At 44.4% G+C, this 23,229-nt stretch overlaps 1 protein-coding gene across 11 annotated transcripts in view; it reads right to left on the reverse strand.

Moving 5' to 3' along the window:
* Window positions 1-23,229, reverse strand: part of TENM4 (teneurin transmembrane protein 4) — a 601,437-nt gene that overhangs the window by 18,536 nt on the left and 559,672 nt on the right. For all 11 annotated transcript variants that reach the window (XM_019623651.1, XM_019623656.1, XM_019623660.1 and 8 more), the window contains 3 exons: window positions 20,704-20,858; window positions 14,199-15,076; window positions 1,852-2,024 (listed from right to left, as the gene is read on the reverse strand). In XM_019623651.1, the coding sequence (XP_019479196.1) occupies window positions 1,852-2,024; window positions 14,199-15,076; window positions 20,704-20,858 (1,206 nt within the window). The remainder of the gene's footprint in view (window positions 1-1,851; window positions 2,025-14,198; window positions 15,077-20,703; window positions 20,859-23,229) is intronic.

Consider the following 23,229-nt stretch of genomic DNA (forward strand, 5'->3'; position numbering starts at 1 on the left):
TAGTAGCTACTTCTTATTTCTTCCCTTAGTTCAGACAGAAGACGAAACTGAAAGGGCTTTTTACAAAGACTACCGAGGCGGCTGCAAAACTGAGCATCTGGGCCTCGTACAAAAGAAGGAAAGGGAGCTTGGCAGAGGCATCGAAGAGAAGACACAGGTACCATGTTTCCTGGATTCCAAGTCGCACTCGTCCTTTTCACGTTTTAATGTTGCTGAAACTGCAATGTGTCAGAAGTCCTCGTATGAATTTCCCCACCCCTCGCTCCCCCCAACAGTTGTTATTAAATTGATGGTACATTTTGAAACCTTTTTAAATGGCACTTTTGAATTTCAAAAAGTTGCCCAAATAGAAGAAAGCCTGCACTCACTTTTGAGAAAATTGCTCAAAGCCAGCTTAGAGGGATGAAGGATCTGAGGCCATTTTTAACCTCAAGGAAGAAAACAGCCTTGAAAGACAAGATGTCCGAGTGATCAGCAGCCTGCTGTCCTTGGTCAGGCAGATGCTTAGCTGGCTCCAAATGGGTACCTTCTCTGCCTAATAGCCCAGTCAGAGCATAGATAACTGGGGTGTGTCCCAACCCACTGCTACAGGTGCTTGGTGGCGAAGGAACTCTAGGGCTTGGATTCTGTTTGACTGAGAACCACTATTGTTCTTGAAGCCATTTTAAAGCCATAGGACTACATTTGGGAGTAAAACAGGCTGTGAGAATAGGCAGTTATTTTCTTACGGCAAATCAAACTGCTTGTGAATTAATTAATCCAACAAGAACTTCCTGAGTAATACTACGTGCTTGGCCTATGCTGGTCACTCTGTGTACATTATCTAAAGAGATGGTCCGAGCAACCCTAAGAGGCAGGTATTATAATTCAGCCCCATTTCCCAGATCCATAAACTGAGGCTCTTCAGTTTGCGACTCCGCCCAATTCACACAGGTAGGAACTGGCACAGCAGGCATGGGGGCCCCAGTCTGTCTAACCCAGAACTTCTGCTGTTTGCCCCACACTTTTGACATGGTCTCAGCTTACTTTCTTTTTCCAGAGAAAAAAACTGAGGGCCATGGTGATGTGGTGGCAGAGTCAGTACTAGAATTTGGTTATTTGACTCCCAGCCCAAGGATCTTTTTATTAATACTACTTTGTGTCAAAGCTCTGGGAGTACAAAATGCCTTGGGGGTGGGTGGGTTGGGGGTGAGATGGCAGATCAAGCAAAGCTTTTCCTCATGATGGTTTCTTTTTTTTTTTTTTTTTTCATGCTTACTGAGTTCAACAAAGCTGCAAGCTCCACTTTGGGTTACCACATCCCATGAGAACAACTGAGGCAGACAATTGACAGCAATGGTTCATCACTGTGCTTTAGCTAAAGCTAACAGATCAGCTCATATCAGGGATTGTGTTATGGTTGGAGAAAGAAAGGGTCTCCTCTATGGAATCCTGGCAGAGGCACAGAGCATTCTCACCTGGGCCTCAGGAAGGACATCTCCATGCCCAAAGCCCTTTCGTAACCAGATGTAATTATTCCATCCTTTGTCATTGCCTGCACCATTGTGAGTATGTCTTTAATCTGAGAGCCATTCAAATGGCAGAACAGTGAGGTCACCTGGATTAGGAGCTAATGGATTCTCTGATGATAACAGGGTGAGACAATGGAATATTATTCTGAAGCTTCTGGGAGAGAATGTATAGGACTCAGGCTGGTGTATGTTGAAAATCAGGTGGCAATACAGAGGGAAACCAGTTGTAATGCTTTCCTGTTCTTGGGCAGCTCCAGTAGCAGTTTTTCTTGTGTCATCCTCTTCCAAATTGGTCTCCCCGCCCCTTTGCCTCAAAGTCCCCAAGCCCCACCTGGCTTACCTTGCAGCAGTGTATAGAAGGCACCTGAGGCAGACAGGTTGGTGGTTATGGTGACATCATCCTTGCTGGAGGTCTCTACCTGGACATGCACTGAGCTGTCTGTATCACTTCGAAAACTGCTCACCTGGCCAGTAGGGAAGGTCACATTTGTCAGGCGGCCAAAGCTGTCGTACCTGAAAACCAATGGGGGTGACTCTGAGTAACAGAAATATAATGACACTAGAGCTGGAACTTGGCCTGTTCTACGACATGCCATAGTCACACGTTCTGGTTTTCTCTCTGGTTGGATAACACATTTCCAAGACTCCTTCATCTCCTTGGATATAGTTTTCAGGACATGATTCCACCTGCTGATGTCTGACTGCAGGCAAATGACTTACCTCTCTGAGTCTTCCTTTTCTAATTCCACAGTGGAGATGATAAGCCCTGCTCTGCCTATCTCCCAGGATTACTGTGAGGAACATGTGGAGATGTCCTGTAGCTTTAATATTCACCCATGAGTGAGAAAATGGTAGCCGTAGGAGACTGCTGACCAAGTCTCAGAGCTGGGGGACTCTCAGAGGTGATGTGGTCAAACCTTATATTTGAATACCCTCTTAAAACCCCCAAAAACTGGTATACAGAATTTTCCTGAACAACCCTAGAGATGGGGCTTCCTAGGAAGCTACAGAGCCTGGGAAGAGGGGACTCTGAATTCAAACCAGGACTCTGCCGCCACATAAAAACATGGGCTCTTGCAACCTCTTCCCGTCTAGATTTCACATCTGGCACCAAGCAGCTATATATCTGCAGCTGTCAGACCTCACAGCTTTGCTCTGGTGTGGTCTTTCTGAAGCACCGTAATTGAATTAAGAAATTCTCTTTCTCATTCTTCTGATAGTAATAAAAAAAATACTTACCATTATTGAATACTTACAATGTACCAGGTATAGTGCTAGTCCTTTTTCATACATTCTTTCATTTAATCCTCACAACTAATCTAAAAGGTACATATTATCTCCTTTTTTGGAAGAGGCTCAGAAATGTGAAGTCACCTGCTCAAGGTCACATAGCTAACAAATGTACTAGAGTCAAAATTCAAACTCAGATCTGCTTCCAAGCCACCACTTGCTTCTCTGTGTTCAACGAGCATTTCTGTACTGTCCATTTGCAAGTATCCATTGTGTGTGCTTGCCTACCTGCTGCAGTGTGGTTGGGAGACAGCAGGCAGTAGGCTATTAACATTTTAGTTATTACTATTTTTAATTATGGGAGGCTGAAGTGTAAAAGGGTAGGTTAAAATAGCCTTTTTGAGCTTACGTGTGAATGGGGAAAAGGTTCTTCGTCTAGATGTCAATATTTCTGACTTCTACTCCTGCTCAAGCTTGCAGCACGGGTTCAGCCATATTCGTCTCCCCCATGTACTCTGGGTCTCCCTGCCGAAATTTTTTTTTCTTGCTTTGCTTTTACTACTGGGGTAAAGCTGGTCTGTGGGCCCCTGACGGTTTTAACGATGGTGAAATGAAAGGCCCAAAAGTTCAGCTCCATCTGGGCTCTTCGTGATTCCTTTAGCTGGGCCTGGCTTCCTACTGGAACCCCTGAGACCTGCAGCTTATGTGGTTTCAGGTGAGGCGTGGTGAGACGAGGCACTGAGCAATTTTCCGCCGAAGGTCAGATTTGGGTGCTGCCTGGATTCTGCTATCTGCTAACTCTTTCTGTCCCTGTGTCTGGTACTGATCATGGCATTCTTTACACTGAATCATAAACAGTCCCTGGCACAGTCTGCCACAGCGGAGGTGTTGGTAAAGGTCCTCTGAATGACCCAAGACTAGCTCTGGGGGAAGGGCTGAGGGGCTTTGGGAAAATTGAATATCTCTGTTGCTGAGGCCTGAGGATGGTGAACAGAAGCTCTTTTCAAAATGGTGCTCAATGCAGTGTTTTCTACCATGGACTCAGGCCTGGGCTTGGAGAAGCAAGGCTTACCAGTTCTTTGGGCGGTTATAAGGGGCTTTGGAAACCTGTTGCTTGTCATGATTTTTCATGTTTCTTCCTTAGTACAAAGTCAGGTTTTTGTAAAAAAATGTCAGTCTGGCTTAGGGAAGGGTGATGGTGTGGCTGGAAGCCTGGACTACAGGGTCAAAGGGGCAGAACACCCCTCAGAGATGGTAAGGGAGTGATGCTGAGACACTGCTGCTAGGAAGACGGTGAGTCTTGGGGTAAAGATCTGAAATGTTTGTCCTCAGGCCTCTCTTACCTGGAGACTCTCTCAGAGCTCTGCTGCTCCCTTTAACTCTCTAGGAGAGGCTGGTGTTCTTTTTAACCCTTTATGGCTGCTTGAAAATTTGAACAACAAGGGATTTCACAAAAATGTTTCTAGTGGTTATCTCTGGGAGGTAGAATTATATGTGATTTTAATCGCTTATTTATATATGTTTTATATTCCCAAGATTTTCTATAATTAACACGGGTTAGTTTCATAATCAGAAAAGTGCTGTGACAACCCGAGCAATGCCAGATACAGGGAGCTTGTGAGTACGGCTATTTTGGGGAAGAGGACCTTTTAAAATACTGGTGTTTATAGATGAGTATTATACACTGCCAATATCAATCTCTAGGCCTTTTCAGTCAACTATTCCTAGGGTACCCCAAACTTCTGAGCCAAAATTCAAGACCCTCCCCCGCCAAAACTGGCTCTGCCCTGGTCATCTTAACTGTATCTGTGGTCTGTGAGGAAGCTGAGCCCTGTGACATCCTGAGCCACCTTTTAAATCAACAGGACGATCTATTTCAGTCTAACAGTGTCACGGGATAGGGATGCTAATCGAGTTTGGTTCTTTGAATGCCTGTTATCTTTATTAATAAACACCTATATTGTTTATTAATTAATGAGACTACTTACTCAGACTATCTAATTTCCTGACCTAACTAGATAAAAAAGATTTTATTATGCTATGCAGGAGAATTAAAAAGGGAGTCTTACAAACAAGGATTGACAGAGAGATTATTGATTAGGGGTCAGATGTCACTTCAATACTTCTTCTAACAAAGCCTCGTTCAAATGCCACCCCATAAAGCCCTCCCTAAGTCTCGCCTGTCTCTTCTCCCAATTAGACTCTGGCACGGCTCCATCATATTATACAATATGTCCCCTTCACTGAGCTAGCTGATGGACAAGTTGTCTCCTGCTTAGCTCTGGGGGGCGTGGAGGGTGCTTGAGTCAGGGCAGGGCTGAGGAGTCAGACGACCAGGCTGGGAATCTGGATTCCACCACCTGCCAGCAATGGGGCCCTGGAGGACTGCTTTTCAGTTCATCCTTGCTTCCCCGGTGTTGGGCCTGGCACAGAGAAGACAGGTAGGGGACGTTGGCTGAACCAATAAATGAATGCATGATTGGACGTGCTCTGTTGGAGAAGAGAGACCATGATGCATTCACACGCTCTCTTCTGCAGGACTTGTAAGAGGCCTGACACACAGTAGGTCTGTGATAAACACCTGCTGAATGCACAAATACAGAAGCAACTGCTTTCACTAAATGCTACTTTAGCAATCTCCGTAGGCATCTCCCTCGAGTTTTAGTCCTCGAGACAGAAAAAAGCTTTGCATAAAGGCAGACAATTGTAATTATTATTGAAGGTAGCCTGTAATACATAATTAAATCGAGCCTGAAGAAGATACAATGAAAAGGCCCTGTGCCTTCAAGATCTGGTTTTTATTTTATACGAGATTGCTGAAAAACAGTAATTTCCACTTCTCACATTTTCCATTAGAAGGCCTGAATGTCTTAATTAAATGAACATCAAATAGAACAGCCAATTTATACAATTTTCTTGTCTCTTATTCACTCATTTCAGTGCCTTCCAGAGCTAGAGAAAGGCCACTAGATCGCTCTGCTGCCTGATCAATACCTGTGATTATCCTGTCAGAACACTGTTGCATCTGCCTCTGTGGGGACGAACTGCAGCTGCCCATCCTCTGGACCTTGAACACTTTTGCCCTGTGGCCCCCTCTGTGCAGCCCTTTCTCTTCCTGCTGCAGAGCTGCTAAGAGGAAGGAGGCCAGCACTGCCCAACAAGGGACAAGGGGGTCAGTTCTCTGCCCTCCCTGGATTCCAAGGGGTTGCTTCAAACCCAAGCCCCATGATTGGGTGACTCCTAGATAATGGTTTAGTTACGTCTCTTGTGGCTTTACTTAAAGTACTGGCAAATATTCTCTCTTTCTAACCAAGAGGAATGGGAGGAACGTGTTGGTGTGGGAGGGTCCTTGGAGCCAGCCAGTCTAGGCTTTGAATCCAGGCTCTCCACGTGCCAGTACGGGACTCTAGAGGACAGGCACTCAGTTCTGATCTCCTGCTAACCATCGACCCTCCACTGCAAATGATATTATTTCAGGCAGGTTACCTAACATAACCTCTGTGAGCCTCTGTTTTCTCCTCTATAAAATGAGGATAATAATACCTATTTGAGACAGCGATTGTGAAGATGAAACAAGGTAACATATTTAAAATGAAATGCACACTCTTACCAAGGCCTGCAGGACCCAATGAGACTTCGCTCACTAGAACGTCAACCCCCCCCCCCCCCCCGAGGGAAGGGACTTTGTTTGGTCATCGATGTATGCCCAGAATTTAGAAGAATGCCTGGTAGATGATCAGTAATGTGAATGGTAGTTGAATGACCTGTTCTTTCCTGCCTCTCTTTCGAATTTCACTTTGAACCCTACTCCTCCATACTTCCTGCGTTCCACTGCATCTGCTTCTGTTCTCCAAACATGCCAAGTTCAAATCAGGCTCGGGGTGCTCTATTTCCTTTGCTGGGAATGTTCTTCCCTCCAATCTTGGTATAGTTAGTTCGTTTTAGTATTCATGTTTTAGTTCAAATGCTATCACTTCAGCAAGGCTTTTCCTGATCACCATTCCTGAAATAGGTAAGTTCTCCCATCTCCGTCATATTATTTTAGTGTCTTCATTACACTTATTATATGTTTATGTGTTTACTTGTCTGTTTCTTCCCATTAGAAAATGAGCGCCAAGGGGACAAGGACCTTGTCTGCATTCTTGGTGCCTAGAGGAGAACCCAGCATATAAATGGTGCTCAATACATATTTCTTGGATGAATGAATGGATGAATAGTAGATATTGTTGTTTTTTCAAGACGTGGACTGAGAATAACTAAGAACTCTACCCTTTTTAACTGCCTGCTTACAAGTGAGAAAGGGAAAGTTCACTAATAGTCATAGAGTACCGTTTAGGTACCAAGCACTGTGCTCATCATAATCATCTTTTGAGGTAGGCATTATTATCATTTCACTGTTGGTGAAGCTGAGGCTCAGAAAGAAGTAACTTGCCTAAGATCACACAGCCAGCAGAGGAATCTAGGTTCAAAGTCAAGTCTATCTGACCTTCAAGGGAGTGTTCTTTCATCAAGCTTCCCATGAAAATGGTGCTGTTTCAAATCAAAACCTTTGTGTTCATCATTATGTTAAAGAAAAAATTGTGTTTGGAAATCTCAAGAGGGTCAAGAAGACTGACAGTTTTCTCTTCAAGGTGCTTTGCTTTGATACCACTGCGACTGACTCTGCAGTGATGCCAACCCCCGTTTGGGCCTTCCACTGACTTTTCTTCACTCAATTTTCCCAAAACATCTTTGGAGCATGGGGAAAGAAAACACATAAAAGATTCATATAGTTGCTGTGAACTTGACTCTCAGAAGAGGACCACTAAAGGGTATCTTCACACACACTGCAAGGCTTTCTTCTTCACACTCAATACTTCACATCTCAAGTCATTTAACTATGTGCAGCCAGCAAGGAAAATGTCACATTTCCTCTCCGATACTAACAGTGGCTGATTGGGACTTCTCAGCTGGAAAATAAAATATTTGATTTTTATGACTTCCATCTACAATTGTTTCAAACACCACTCAGCGACAAGAAGCACTGGACACTGTATCCTCTGGGAATAATTAGGGTTCACAGCTCATGGACATGGGTAGTTCCCTTAGGCCACTGTAATAGATGGCATGACTACATCATCAGCTCCTCCAACTGTATTGGAGACAGGGGACTTTTTTGGCTTCTGCCATAAAAACTAATACTTGTTGCCCATTTCCCATAGAATTAAGTTCCAACAATGAATTCTAGCCTTCATGATTTCTAAGATCTGGCCCATGGTACACAGTAGGTCTTATCTCTCACTGATGTTGTAGGAGGCAGTGCATCTGGTAGACAGTGCCTCTGGTGGAAAGGATTCAGGTAGATCTGTGATTGAATCCTGGCTCTGACACTTCTGTGTACAATGTCACCAAGCCAGTCAGTGTCTGTGCTGGTTATGCTCTGTTTTCCCCCCAGATCCATCCTGTGCCCAAAGGAGCTGACCCCCACAGGCTGCATCACTGGGGACCCCTTGCTGGCTTGCTCCTGGTTGGATTCAGTCAATGGTAGGTACTGGCAAGAGGTTGGAAGTCAAGAGGAGAAGTTTTCCTTTCTCCTATCTCCTTCAATGCCATATTTCTAATGGTGGATGCATCTATCTGCAATTGCAGCTTCTTCCAGATGGTTTCTCCTTCACGGTTACAGTTCCCACTGGGATTCGGAAACAGTATCCTACTCCTCCCCTACCATGTCCTTCAGCCCAGTGGTTGATCATGGTTCACTATTGTAGTGCCTGGGTGCCTCATGATCCTTCCTGGGTTCCCATATCCCTGCCTATACCTGTATAATAACCTTTCTTTATTTGAAAGGTATTTTTTGCTGGGCATAGAATTCTGGGTTGACAGCTTTTTATTTTTCCTTTCAGCACTTCTCTCTTCTAGCTTGCATGGTTTCTGATGAGAAGTTTGCTGTAATTCTTTGTTTCTCCGTGTGGAATGCCTATCCCCCGTTTCCAAGGTTTTCTCCCTCTTTTTTTGTATTCAGAAGTTTGAATATATGCCTAGATGTATGTGTGTGTGTGTGTGTGTGTGTGTGTGTGTGTGTGTGTGTGTGTGTGTGTGTTTATTCTGCTTGGTATTTTCTGAGTTTGGGGGTCTGGTTTGGTGTCTGTCATTACTTATGGATAATTCTAGACCATGAAATCCTCAAATATTTCTTCTGCCCCATTCTTTCTCTCTTCTCCTGGAATTCCAGTTACATGTATAGTAGACCAGCTGATATTGTCCCCAGCTCTTGGATGCCTTGTCCTGTATATATTTTTTTCCACTCATTTTTCTCTTTGTACTTCAGTCTGGGTAATATCTATTGACCACCTTCTTTCCTCCGCTGTGCCAAGTCTACTGATGAGCCCATCAGAGGCACTCTTCAGCTCTGTAACTGTGTTTTTAATTCCTAGCATTTCCATTTGATTCTCTCTCATAGTTTCCATTTCTCTGCTGAAATTATCTATCCGATCTTAGATATTGTTCACCTTTTCCATTAGAGCCTTTAACATAATTATAGTTATTTTAAATTCCCTGAAAGGTAGTTTCAGCATCTGTGTCATATCTGAGTGTACTTATGATGATTCCTTTGTATCTTGGGAGTGTGTTGCTTTTTCTTGCCTTTTTGTGTGTTTAGCTTAAAGTGTGACATCTTGTGTAGCACGGTACAGACTACTGAGGTAACAGGTTTTATTACTGGAGGTGTGTATGAGTTTCCTTCTGCTAGGACTTTAGTGAGGGTGTTTGAGTTAACTTAGAATTTGGACTGGCTTTGAAGTTTGTTTCTATGGCTAACATTAGTGCTTTAAATTTTTCTAGCAATACCTTGTGTTTAGGGAGCAAAAATGTTTTGTTTTTGTTTTTCCCCTCAGTGTTGACTCCATCCTTAGCATCAGGTCCTCTCTTTGTGCTGTGCCTGAGAGAGGATTTCTTTCCATGCTCCTGTCCCTTTCTTATCTCTTTCCCAGCACTACGCTGCTTTTCACTGTTATGTTTAGCTTTTTAACTAGGAGTGTTGGTGGGGTGGGGTGGGGGGGATGGTATGAGCCTGAGAGAGTTCTCTGTTGGTCTGATTAAGCCTCAGTCTTATATACCCAGGTGTCCCTGAGTCTCAATAGTGTGGCCTCTTCAGTGCCCCTGCCCCTTTTCAGGCTGTAATTCTGGGCCTATTACATATTCCTGCTACCCTCCCAGCAGAAGTTTAAAAAACATTTTCTTCCCTCATTCAGCTGCAGTGGGTTTTCACGGGTGAGTGCCTAAGTAGGATAGTGTTAGGTGCCCTTCTTTCTACAGATTAAGGCTTTTGTTCCATATGGGAGATAAGATAGGAAGAGTCTGGGTAGCAGGAATCTGTGACCCTCCCTCAGTAGCTGCTGTACCCCTCCCCCAGGCCTATTACAAGGGACACTTGCTTAAATCTTTCTCTAGTCTTTCCTGAGAGTACCTGGTGGGGTTTGTGGAGAAAAGTTCTGAAGAGAATATGGACTCTCTCAATTTCTGCAGCCTCCAAGGGCTTCATACTCTCTTTCCAGTACACACTTAGCCTTTATAAATTCTCCAACCCCAGCTGAACTCTTCTTACTGGTGACAGGTTGCATTTACCACAGGTAAGCTCGTGCTCACATCTTGTCTTTCTCTTCAGGAGTCTGTCTTTCCTTGGATTTGGTCAGTTGGTTACCCTGTGACCTCAGAGAAGGAGTTGAAGGAAAAACTCATGATTTTGTCACTTGTCGGTCTTACTTTCTTTGTAAAGTTGAGAACAACGCTCTTTCCAGCTCTTACATCCTCAGCAAAACCCAGAAACCAAGTCTATTTATTTGAACCATTTGAGTTGAATTCTATATCCTGTTGGGAGCACTGATAGTGCTGGAGTTGGAATTTGAATCTAGTATTCTTCTCACTACAGCATATTTTTTTTCTTCCCTTCTTTATTTCCTTTCCCTCCTGAATTTACATTTCATTCATAAAATATTTACTGAACACCTACTAGGTGGCAAGTCCTAAGCCTGATATAGAGATAGATGAGTTGATGTCTCACAGTAGTTAGTGTGAAAATAACTATGACAGGGGCTGTGGTGGGAAGCCAAAGCCACTTTCCCTTATGAAACTTGGGGAAGTTGGTGACTCATGCCCACCTAGCAAGCTAGTTTTGCAACCTGATTCATGCTCATCGGGTCATTTTTTTAGCCACCAAGTGCCATCTGTCCAGGAGCCCAGGTCTGAAATTAATGATGCCACACATTGGAGATGAAGACAGTATTACAGATTCCTTTGAAGTTTTTTACCAGCAGACTTATGGCCCGAGGGAAGGAAAGTAACCTTGATTCTCCAGCGTTGTGAACTCTTTCAGCCTGAAATAGTTCTGAAGTGTGTGATGTTTATGTTACATGTATTATTTAATCTGTTGAAAGGATCGATAAAGCCAACTTAAAATTTGTTTCAGTAATAGCCCATGTCACAGGCAAGCCTGGGATGATTTTTTTTTTTTTAATATTAGAGCATTTGGGTTGGAAACCACTAAGCTGCCTCATGGAGCTAAAAGTAGAATATTCACTAGAGCAATGATGTATTTGCAAAATACGTCCAAATCTCTGTTAAGAAACATAAGAAATGATAATATCACATCTTTACTTGAGAACTTCATAGTTGGCAAAGTATTTTTACTTTCAGTATTTATTTAGTTTTTTGATCCTCTCAAATGACCCTGGAATGGGGTAAGGCAGGCATTGTTTCTGTCTGGTTGAGACTTTTGTCCGGAAGCCATCCAGGCTGCCTCTGAGTCCCATGGCTAACACCCAGTGACAATAGCTATCGGGTCCCCTCACTTTGTTCACAAGCCAAGCTGAACATTTTTCCTTGACCCACTTTGCATACCTTTCCCCAGCCATTCTGGATATTCTTAGGGACCAGACCCCTTTCCTAGTTCTGATCCCTCAGACTTGACATTTGATTTTGCTCTTCTGTTCTGACCTCTAATTCCCTGCCTACTTCGATTACAACTTTCCTCTGCTCCTTTGATTAGTTTACTTGCAGCTGCTCCCGGGTAATACCTTTCATGCCCAAACAACAGTTCTGCAATTACTGGTACTGCCACTAATACTGCTTGAGATAAAAACAATAATATTAATAATGACAACAACAACAAAAGCTATCGTTTGAGTACTTATGATGAGTCAAGACTTTGAGTTTTCCACATTATATCTCATTGAAATTCTGAACCTCAGATTGTCCCTATGAAGTAGATCCTATTTTTATTCCTGTTATACAGATAAGTCACAAAGAACTTAGGTTAACACAGTTGGTGTGGTTGAAAGAACATAGATTTGTGTTCTGGCTCTGTCATGTACTCATGGTGATTTTAGACAGACTAGTCACCTAATCTCTCTGTGCCTCAGTTTGTTCATCTGTAAAAAAAAATGTAGACGATAATTTCTACTGTCTGAGGTTGCTGTGAAGGTTAAACGGGAAAAAGCCTGGCACACAGAATGATCTCGAAGTCAGTTTCTCTTTTTATTTTAGGGCTTTTATCTTCAACTCCTGGGTACTGCCATCTAGCGGATACTTTGGAATTCCAAACACCATTTTATAAAAAGTGATTGGACTAACTTTTCCTTCTCAATAAAACATCAACTTTGGCTGTGCATTTCATCAGGGAAGACAGAGAAGGGGAAACGGTATCCTTGCTGGGAGAGGTGTAGAAAATGGTATTCGATTTCAGGGTTGGTTGAGAGTAACCCTTGCAGTGATGTGTAAGCATTTAGTTTGGGATTAGAGAGTGACCTTGGGAACTAATTGAATGCACTGACTTGCTCTGACAAAGAAACTCCTATATTGGCTTAATAATGTATAAGAGATTTCCATCGGGCAATGGGGGAAAATTGAATTATTTAGTGTATTTCCATTTCAATGAGTTAGTCAAGATAATTGCTGTTTTCCTGGATCTTTGTCTTTTCTTTATAATTAACAAGGCCCTTGTTTGGAGAAAGGAATTCAGCCCGTGAACTTTGTACAAATCACTGTGACATTTTTTGGTGGAAATTGTATTTAAAAATCTATTACAGATCCTTTTCCTTTGGATTCTAGGACTGTGAGAAACTGATGCTTGATGGAGCTTGAGAACAATTTACGGTTCAAAGATTCAAGTTCATTTGGGATTAACAAACTCAGCAGTGGGCAGCAGGGCAGAGCTGAGAGAACATGAGCTCTGGCATCACACAGACTTGGGCTGTGATCCCTGTTCTGCCATGTTCTCACTATATAACAGTGGACAAATGAGACTCTCTGAGCCTCAGTTTCTATTTCTATAAAATGGATAATATCACCCCTTTTCCAGAGCTGTTGTGAGGATCAAATTCAATAATATGGTTCCTAGCCTGTATTTGATGTGCAACAAGGCTAGTTCCCTTCCCATCTCCTGCATACTTATTTAATGGTCACATGCTCAGCAGTCTTGGTAGTCTGGAACAGGGCTAAGACCTCCAAAAGTAGCTTAAAAAAAATCTAAGTATAAAAGGAGATGTTACAAAGTCCACTCCTTAAAATAAGTCATACAGGAACACAGATATATATTTGATTTTGAATAGGATTAGAATACACTGAACTCTGGTTCTCTGAGCATACCACTTACAAAGCCCTATCCTGAATGAAGAGAAGGGTGGGAGCTACCTGAAGTGGGTGCCAGGACTGAAACAAATAGTGACACAATGGCGCCTCACGGAGGGAGGAAGCAGTAAAACTATACCGATTAGACACGGGCGCTAATATGAGAAAGTTTAGAATCATTTTGGGCAGGGGTGAAGGGCTCTGTAGCCTCACTGCCTCACTTCCTGGAAGCTATTTTCATAGTACAGCATAATATGCAATTGTGGATGTTCCTTGACTCATAAAAAGAAAGGTTTCATTGTGTCTGTATAATGTGTTTGAAAAGGGAGGCATGTAAAGCACTTCATAAGTTCCGTCTAAAATGGTTCAAGTGAAAAAAAGTTTTTTTTGAAATTTGAAGATGGGAACTTCAATTATGTGGACAATTCATCTACATGGAACTGTCCCTTCTCCCATTTGCCATATTTCTGGACAGTGGTCACATGAAGATGCTAGCACTCTAGCAAGTACTTTTCATCTATATCACCTCCCTGTGGTATATTGGGCAGGTATTCCCTGTTTCCATTTTACATATGTGGACACTGAGGCCTAGAGGGGGTAAGTCCATGCGGAGAGGTGGGATTCAAGCCCAATTCCTCTGACTCCAAAGCTCATGCCTTTTCCACTATCCCATGTTCCTTCCTAGGAGCAATCATCTGGAATCTGAACAGGCAGAACATATTACAGGTAATGGTTTACATTCTAAATCCTGAACTAAAATGAAATACCAAAAATTAACACTCCCTCAATTCACCTCTAAACCCACAGTACATCTCATGAAACAAAACCATTAAGTGGCCCCATCTTGATACTTACTCGTAAAAGGTTGTCCATCCATTTTCATTGCTTTTAGTTGCCAGGAGGCCAGAGTTGCCATGGTATGTCATCATGGCCAGCTCGTGTCCTTGTGTGGTCACGCTCTTGAGTGCACTGTTGGTGCCCATGGTCACCCAGTACACCTGGCCATCTGGGACCACCAGCCAGAGGGGCATTCCCGTTGAGTCTCGGCGGACGTTTACCATGTTGCCGTTGTTGTCTGTGATGAGGGTGATGTCGCCGTCTGCAGTGTAGGTGAAGTTGTACAGGTAATCTCCCGTAGGCAGGCTCTGCGTGTACAGGTGTTTGCCACTGGTATCGAACAGGTAGAGCTCCTGGTCGATTGGTGAGGACAGCTCATACAGGTTCTGGGTGTTGAGGAAAGGCTTGTTCTTCCTGATAAATCGAATTCGGATATTCCCAAGGTCGGCCACGTAGAGTTCCCCATCAGCACACACAGCCAAAGAAGATGGGGTATTCAGCTTGGCATCCTTAGCATAACCATCATCGCCAGAGAAACAATCACAGTTGGCATCGTTTTTACAGTCACAGCCACTGGGGGCCCCTGCGACTAGTGAGATCTCGCCACTCGTGGTGACCTGCCTGATGCGGTTGATCTTCTTCTCGTCGGTCTCAGCGATATACAGGACACCATTGTGGGAGACCGCCAAGGCGGTGGCCGACTCCAGGGTTGCGTGGATGGCCACTTTGCTCAGCAGGAAGTGGTCGATGCCAGGGACCTGGCAGTGCATGGGCCTCCCGGCGACAATGCGCACCTGGTGGTTTTCAGAGATTTGCAGGACCACGTTGTTGTCGAGGACATAAAGGGAGTTGTCCATTGGGTTGATGGCTAAGTCTGTGGGCCACTCCAGGCGAACCTGACAATGGAGACACCGACACTCAAATGCCTGGCAAGGTGACCACCACTAATCATCCCACACCCCATAGAGCCTATGACAGTGTCCCAAGGGCCTGCACACGCAGTCCTGCTTGATCCTCACGGCAGCCTGTCACCAACAACAGATATCTGGCCCCTGGTCAGAGTGAAATCATGCAAGAGTTGCCACTGAGACATCTGATGGTCTCCATGAGACTGACAAAACATGAAGAATGGACAAAACCCAAAAAAGGCAAAGAAACAAAGAAAGTAGGCAAGAGATAGGCTTTGAAGTCAGACAGGCCTGGGTTCAGATCCTAGCCTCACCACTTATGACCTTGGGCAAATTACTTTGCCTCTCTGAGCCTCAATATTCACACCTGTAAAGTAGGAATGACAATAGTATGAAGTGCCTGACGCATTCATAAGTGCTCAGATAATGACAGGAGGTGGGAGGAGAAGGCAAATGGAGTCTGGAGGCTGAAGTAGGAGTCGCCCAGAGGCTTAAAAGAGGCTCTTTATGAATTGTTGGTATGATTTTTGTATGAAAGGTGACTTCTCAATTCTTGGAGTTCACAGATTAACACATGGCTAATTGCTGGGGATGTAAAGACAAAATTACCCAGACCCCCATCTGACTTAGTTCCAAATCGTTGATTCTTAAATCTGGCCACACATTCAAGTTTCCTGCAACGATTTTAGAAAGTACTGGTGCTCAAATCCCCTCCCTGGTCAATGAAATCAGGTCTCTGGTTGTGGGGCTCAGGCACTGGCTTGATTTCAAAAGCTTCCTGGGAGATTCTAATGTGGGGCCGGGTATCACAAGTGGGTCCTTTCGCCTTCCAGTGTGATCACTGGACCAGCAGCCCTGGAACCGCTGGGAGCTGATCAGAAATGTAGAATGGCAGGTCTCACCCAAACCTACCGAATCGGAATCTGCATTTAAACAAAATCCCTGGATGACTCCTGTGCACACTGAAGTTTGTGAAGTCCTGCTCTAGGTAATGGTTCCTAGTACCTCAGAGAACAGGTGCTCCTGAAAGGATTAATGGAGCCAGCAATAGGGAGTAGGGGTTCAGCGGTCCTGGGCCCCATGTCTGAGCCTCCTCTGAGCCAGGCTCGGAAGCTGGCAGGGACCATGGTGAGCCTTCAGGTGGGCATACAGGGATGGTAGCTGGCAGGTCTGAGGTGAGAAATGCTTTGTTGAATGGACATGGAGGCCGGATTGTAGGATATATTGCATTAGGAGGAGCTGGCACTAAGGGAAGCCCTTTGCCAACTGTGTCCCCTAGGGACTCATTACCTTAGGTTCCTAGGACCTCTACAAGCCCTTTGTGTGTGTGTGTGTGTGTGTGTGTGTGTGTGTGTATTTTCTTTTTTTTAAGGAGGGCGCAGCTCACAGTGGCTCATGCAGGGATCGAACCAGCAACCTTGGTGTTACCAGCACCATGTTCTAACCAACTGAGCTGACTGGCCACCCCGCAACAAGCCCTTGACATTCTGTCCAAATGGGGGCTTATTTAAACAAGTATATTCCTTTAGATGAGAAATATTTCTCCCAGGAATTTAATTTTATACACTATTGTCTACAAGATTGTTTATCACAGCCATTTTTAATAATGGTGAAAAACTGGAACCAACTCAAATGCCCATCGACAGAGAATTAACTAAATAAATTATGGTACATTTTGTTCACCTAGATATTAGAATACTCTGTGTAGCCATTACAAGTGATGTTATAGATGGATATTTAATGACATGGGAAACTGTTTGCCATGTATGAAGTGGAAGGAACAGGTTACAGAACTGTAAGTACAGTGTGATCCCATCTGGGGGTAAACTACAACAATAAATTAGATAGATGATGGACAGAGGGGAGATTAAAAGCTTAAGGGATGTATGCCAAAATGTTAACCGTGCTGGGATTACAGGTAATTTGAACTTTCTTCTTTGTCATTTTTAACTTTTTATATTTCCTACGACGTACATGTGGCAGTTTACTACTGAAAAAAGAAACCCCAGTAAATTACATTCATGTGAGCTGTGGCCACCTTTATCTGCCCCTTTAGCTAAGGGCCATTATTAGGATGGGGCGGGCCCTTTCTCATTTCTTCTGAGCATGATCCCCAAACCCTGCTTCCTCCAGGCTTCCTGCTCCCTCACTCCCAGCCTGGGTCCCTGTGTCCTCACAGAACAAGGGAGCCGGAGGCGCGGCAAAGCCATGGCCAGGCTGCTGCCTTCACACTTCTCAGTGCTCTCTGGGGCACGGTGGCGCGGCAGCCGCCGTCAGCTGCGTCAAGAACACAGTTTACTCTAAAGTGACGGGGGAGTTTTCAATTTCCTAAAACCCATTTCTTGTCAACACCAGCTGCTAAATAGTTTATGCCCTCTGGTCCTGGGGCACCTTGGGGACCTGCTTGCCCAGGTCTTTCTGCCTGTCATTATGATGAAAAGATGGCTCTGTGATGGGTGGGTATGGAGGGAGAAAGGGGGCCAGGGGAGTGAGAGGGGGTGGAAGGAGGGGAAGGCAGACAAGAGCAAGCACTTTCCTGCTCTCTCCTTTATGCCCACGTGCACAAAGGTACCTGGGCGAGAAGGAGCAGTGCTCTTGGAGTCAGTCCTCGCTCTGTCACAGTGCCTGCGAGGGGCTCTAGACCACACCTAGTGCCCAAGCTTCTCTGATTTCACCTCCTCATTAGTGATGATCATGCTGAGGCTTAATTTCCCATCACCAAAATGGAGGGGGGAGACTTTGTCATCTCTGTGGTTTCTCCGGCTCCCGCATTATGTGGTCCTGAGGTGGAAGGGACTTTCGTCTCACCTGTCTGCTGAGCATTCTGTGCCTTTGTAAAAGCACTTTGAACTGACTGACTGCCTTGTTGCAGAGTTATTTGCTTCAAAAATGGATTGTCGAATGAATGAACAAATAAATGACTGTGAACGGCACAGAGAGAGCAAGGGATTTGGGGCCAGGACACCTCACTTCCTATCTCAGTTCCACAATGACTATAGGTGTGATTTTACTCAAGTTACTTAAACACTTTGAACTACTTTCCCCACATGTAATAAATATTACATAAAGGATCAAACAAGACAATGTACAAGGCAGTTCTTTGTAAATTATAAAGGGAATGAATATTTATAGCCTATTGCTAGCTGCCAGGCACTGTGCTAGGCAATTTATGTACATGATCTGATTAAAAAAAAAAAAGAAATTCATTTCCACATCCCTGATAGAACCTAGCACAGGGCTCTGCATTTATAACATCATTTTTCTTCACCAAGCCTCAGTGTCTTTAATCTATAAAATGGGGTAGATAATATCTATGCGTTGGGGTTATTGTGGCAGCTAAATAAGAAAGGTGGAGTACTACTCATCTCTGTATCCCCATTTCTAACAGTGCTCAGCACATAATAAGTGTTCAACAAATCATTTTGGACCCTAAGTACAGAGTTCTCCTCTGTCTGCGGTGGCCACAGTCTGCAGAGCTGAGAACGAATGCCCTATTTTGAACAGGTGGCAGCATCTGTTCCTTCTCTACTCTATGCCTCCTTCAAGTTTCTCCTGGGGCCTGGTCGTCATCTCCTCCCAGAGGAGCTGGTCTGAGTTCCATGCCTCTCTCCTTTGCACCCTTGCCTCTGATCAGTGTTCTTAGCTCTCTGGCTTATCCCTCTCTTCTCCCTATGGTACGGTAAAGTCGCTGGGTGTTTGTAACAGAGGCAGCTCTGAGAACGAAAGCCAGTACCCCCTGCCCATATGTGTATATAAAAATATATGCTTGTGTCTGGAGAGGTCGGTAAAAAGAATCCCATGCTTAGATTCAGACAAGGGTAGTGAGGACCAGAGGCATAGAGATTTTTGTCCAGGATTTCTGAATCTAAGTGTGGGTTTCCCCCACTTCATTATATGCAGTTGCCTTCCAAGTCTTTGCACTGGCTGCTTCCCAGTACCTCTAAAGTTAAACAGTTTTCCAATGTGTGGATTAAAAATTTTCAGCACCCGGTGCTGGCTGGTGGAAGACCCATTTTGAGAATTGAAAATACTTGTATGCACATCCTCAGGCCGTGGCAGCTTCCTGACAGGTAATTCAAGCTTACTCACAGGCTGGAGAGGGAAACTCTTGAGCCAGCAAGGGGAAGCCTGCCAAACTGGAAACGCAAGTGGCAGAGGACAGATTCCATTCTGGACCGTGACAATCACATTAGTTGGTGCAGAGAGAAATCACACAGCATCCGACAGGGATGGGACATGGGTGCTGGGACCGCCAGCAGCAGCCACGGGGATCTGGGGCAGGGGCTCTGTGACACACGTCGGTAACACAGGTAGGGGTGACCAGTGAGGCCTCCCGGGCTGCTGAGCACTGGGAAGTGGGTCCGCAGTCAGTGGAAAAGGACCTATGTGCAGGCTCCCCAAGAAACGAGGGGGTTTAAAAGCTAAGCTTGGCTGTTGCTGACACCAATTTGCAACTAAACAAAACTCGAGCCTTCTTAATGTCCTTGGTTTTGCTAATGTTGGCAAGATGGATGTTCACTGATTTAGCGCTGGCCAGGCCCTGTCAAAGGATCTAGCAATAAAGGACATGTCCCTTGCCAAGTCATTGCAGGACAAATTAAGGATATGCTGAACGGCCAGTCACTTGTTTCTTTTTCTGGTCCACACTAGGTTCCTGATGCCCACCTGCAAAGGTCCACAGTCTCTGGCGTGGTATGGTAAGGTCCTTTACCAACTTGCCCCAAATCATGCTTTCAACGCCTGCTACTACTTCCTTCCAAGAAATCTATGCTCAGGCATTCTATTTTCCCATGTTCCTTGAAGGTACCAGGCCAGTTAACATCTTTGTACCTTTGCGCATGCTGTTCCCTTTGTGTGAAATGTCTCAATTTTTCCTTGCTGCCCAGAAAACCCTTGTTCAACCTTCCCAATCTGGCACAAATGTCACTTCCCTTGAGAAAGTGGGCCCTAAAACTTCTGTTTATTGGTCATCTCTGAGGAGCCACGCAGTGCTAGGAGCCTCGCACGCATTGTTTCATGTATTCTTAAAGCAATCCTGCCAATGTAAAATTATTTCCATTTTACAGATGTGAAACATGAGGCTCAAAGGACCTCAGAAACTTGTCTAAACTTACTCAGCTAGTAAGTGGCAAAACCATGATTCAATCAGTCAATCAATTAATTAATCACCAAATAGTGGTTGTGCTCCTACTGTGTTCTAGGCACCCTGGTTACAGTAGAGGAAAAGACAGACAGAATTCCTGTCCTCATGAGGCTTACAGTCTAGAAGTAGAACAGAAAATGTACAAGTACCTGTGTTCCTAAAGAGGGAAGTCAGGTGGCTATAGATTTAAATTCACTCTGCGTGAATCTCTGCTGCCTTCGAGGCTTCCTGGGGCAGATTTCTTCACTGTCCCCGGAGCCTTCCTCTGTCACCCACTTGTCACCCCTGCTGGTGAACTCTGAGAGCACAGAGCTGTGCCCCACTCATCTTTGTGTCCTGAGTGTTCGTCACAGACCCAGCACCAACAGTGTGCTCTTATAAGGCGTGTGCAGTGTAAAGAGGAAAGGCCCTCGCCAGGCGAGAGGACGAGCATGCAGACCCAGGGCTCCGGCCAATGAAGCTTTCTCCTTACCTGAGAAATATCCATGACGGAATCACAGCTGAGGGGCCGGGCCGAGGTAAGATCATTGGAGCCCAACAGGGTGGAGATGACCCCATTCTGATCGATGCGCCTGATCATGGTGCCATCCACAAAGTAAATCAGCCCGGACTTGTCCACGGTGATGCCTAGGGCAGAGAATTCAGTGTTAAAGGTGGTGACAACCCACATACTCATGGAGGCTTGAGCATGGACAGAGAGCGTCCCCTCTAAAGGCAAGGAGATAGCTGCCCAGAGGTGTGGAGTGACTTATGCAAAGCAGGGAGGAGCAGAAGCCAGGTCTCCAGGCTTTCCAGGCTCTGGTCCTTCCCCCTTGCTGATGCCGGAGACTTTTACCTATCACCTTTGCCAAGTACTAAAATTGGACTCTTGACTTCTGGGGGTTCGCTAAGCACTAGAGGTAGCGGTAAGGGGTATCTTTTTCAATATCAAAACTGTGAATTATTTAAATTTACCTACTTCTGAAGACCTGTAATTATGCTAATTAAATCCCCTTTTTGGTACCAATTTCTCTTTTCTTTGAAGATAATCATTCTTCATGTTTTCTATTGTATTACTATTTTGGTTTCATTGGTCATTACAGAAGAATAGAGCCTAAAAAAAAGAATCCTTTGGATTTGTGTAGGGAATTCTGGTGAATTTAATTTCTAAAAGAGGGCACATAGAAGGGGAGTCGGAATTATTATTCAGTGTCACTCATTCCATTTGCGAGGCTGTCCCACCCCTTGGCTTTCTCCCTGACCAGCTGCGTGACCTTGGGCAAATCACTGGACATCTCTACGTTTGTTTTCTCAGCTGTTAAATGAAGGCATTGTTCTAAATCTGTACTTCTCAGTCTTGGATGTCTATGAGAATCCCCTGGGAGCTTGCTAAAAATGCACCCTGCAGGTAGCTACTTCAAAAAATCTCAAGTGGAGGCTGAGCTTCTATCTGAATTTTTGACAAGCACCTTGGGTGATAATAATACAAACCCAAGTTTGAGAACCACACTAGTAAGTTAGTACTTCTTAACCAGGGATGTGTATCAGAATTACCTGGAGAGTTTTTTTTTTGTTTTTTTTTTTTAATTTTTCAAAAGATACCAAGTGCTTGGTCTCTCTCCTGGAAATACTAATTCAGGGGGGTGGCTAGGACTGGGACCAAGGCATGTATTAAAAATGCTCACGGGTGATACTGACTTCTGCCCTAGGTCCAGGATCACAAAAGTTACACATACCCCTAAGCTGAGAACTACTCAGGGGTGCTGGGGCTGAGACATAGATGAGAGGTGCCTGCAAGGAGTGTACCTTCTAGATGGGGAGGCACTGCAGTGAGTCAGTGTCACGTGGAGTGCCCTCAGGGACTGGCAGAAGCCAGAGAAAGTTCTTTAAAAAATAAAGAAGGTTCTGGTGGGTTTGATTCCATTCAGTTTCCTCTGGGGAAGGAACTGAAAGAAGCGTTCAGAAAAAGCTTCACAGAGGTGGAGGCATCTGAAGTATAAACTTTTCAGTTTATAACCTTAGGCAGGGCACTTCACTTCCAAGTTTCAGTTTTCCTCATCAATAAAATGGAAACAATAACATTTGACTTGTAGCAGTTAGCCCTCAATAATTTAGTGACTTACATTTATGAGAATGTGACCAGCACTGTGTGGGTTTCAAGGCCCTGGTTCTCGGGACCCATGTATCTATGACTGGTCAGCAGGGTGCTTTCACCTTTTCACTGAGTTAATTGATTTCAAGTTTATTCTCCAAAATGTGTCAAAAATCCACAGAAAAGAATTACAGTATTTATATTTTTAAGTAAATACAGTTAAGGTGCTACATTTTATTAAAATAAATGATTAAAGTAAAAAAATTTCCCATCGTTATTCATTCGTAAAAAACACAAAAATATAGAAAAATGTACATCTGCTTTCATAAACTTCCTTTCTGGAACCCTGAGCTCGTGGAGTAAAGTCAAACGCCACAGTCAGCGGCATGGAAATATCATTCGACTATAGACAAATGTCACAGTAAAAATGTTGACACCCAAGGGCTTCTGAGGGATGGAAACCCAGGGGAGCAGTAGTTCCTTTTGCCCCCTCCTTAGGCTGTTCAGGGCTGGAGAGCTATTTCACACAGAGGACCAGCTAACCGCAAGGCAGGGAAGGCTTTCTTCTGTCCCTGCCTAGATGTAAACTAATTACATTCCTTAAGCACCAAGACAGGAGTTTTCTTGTCTGCCTGGCTATGCCGTCTTTCTCTCCCATCTGCGAGGACTGATGAGTGCTCCATGAACAATCCTGTTTCTTGTTTATAAAGTTGGCTGCACAGGCTAATAGAAGTGATCTGTCCCCTGATTAATTACTTCATTTTTTTCTCCTTTTGTTGTGCTAAATAGATGAACATCTTTTCTCCTCCCTGCTGCAAAGTGTCTGCATATCATGGCGCCTCTGTCATTTCTATCGGTGGTAATTACAGGCTTTTGGGCAAGTTCACTGCCACTACATATGTGTATGTGTGTGTGTGTGTGTGTGTG

Source organism: Hipposideros armiger, unplaced genomic scaffold, assembly GCF_001890085.2.
Source record: "Hipposideros armiger isolate ML-2016 unplaced genomic scaffold, ASM189008v1 scaffold_556, whole genome shotgun sequence".
Classification (NCBI taxonomy): Eukaryota; Metazoa; Chordata; class Mammalia; order Chiroptera; family Hipposideridae; genus Hipposideros; species Hipposideros armiger.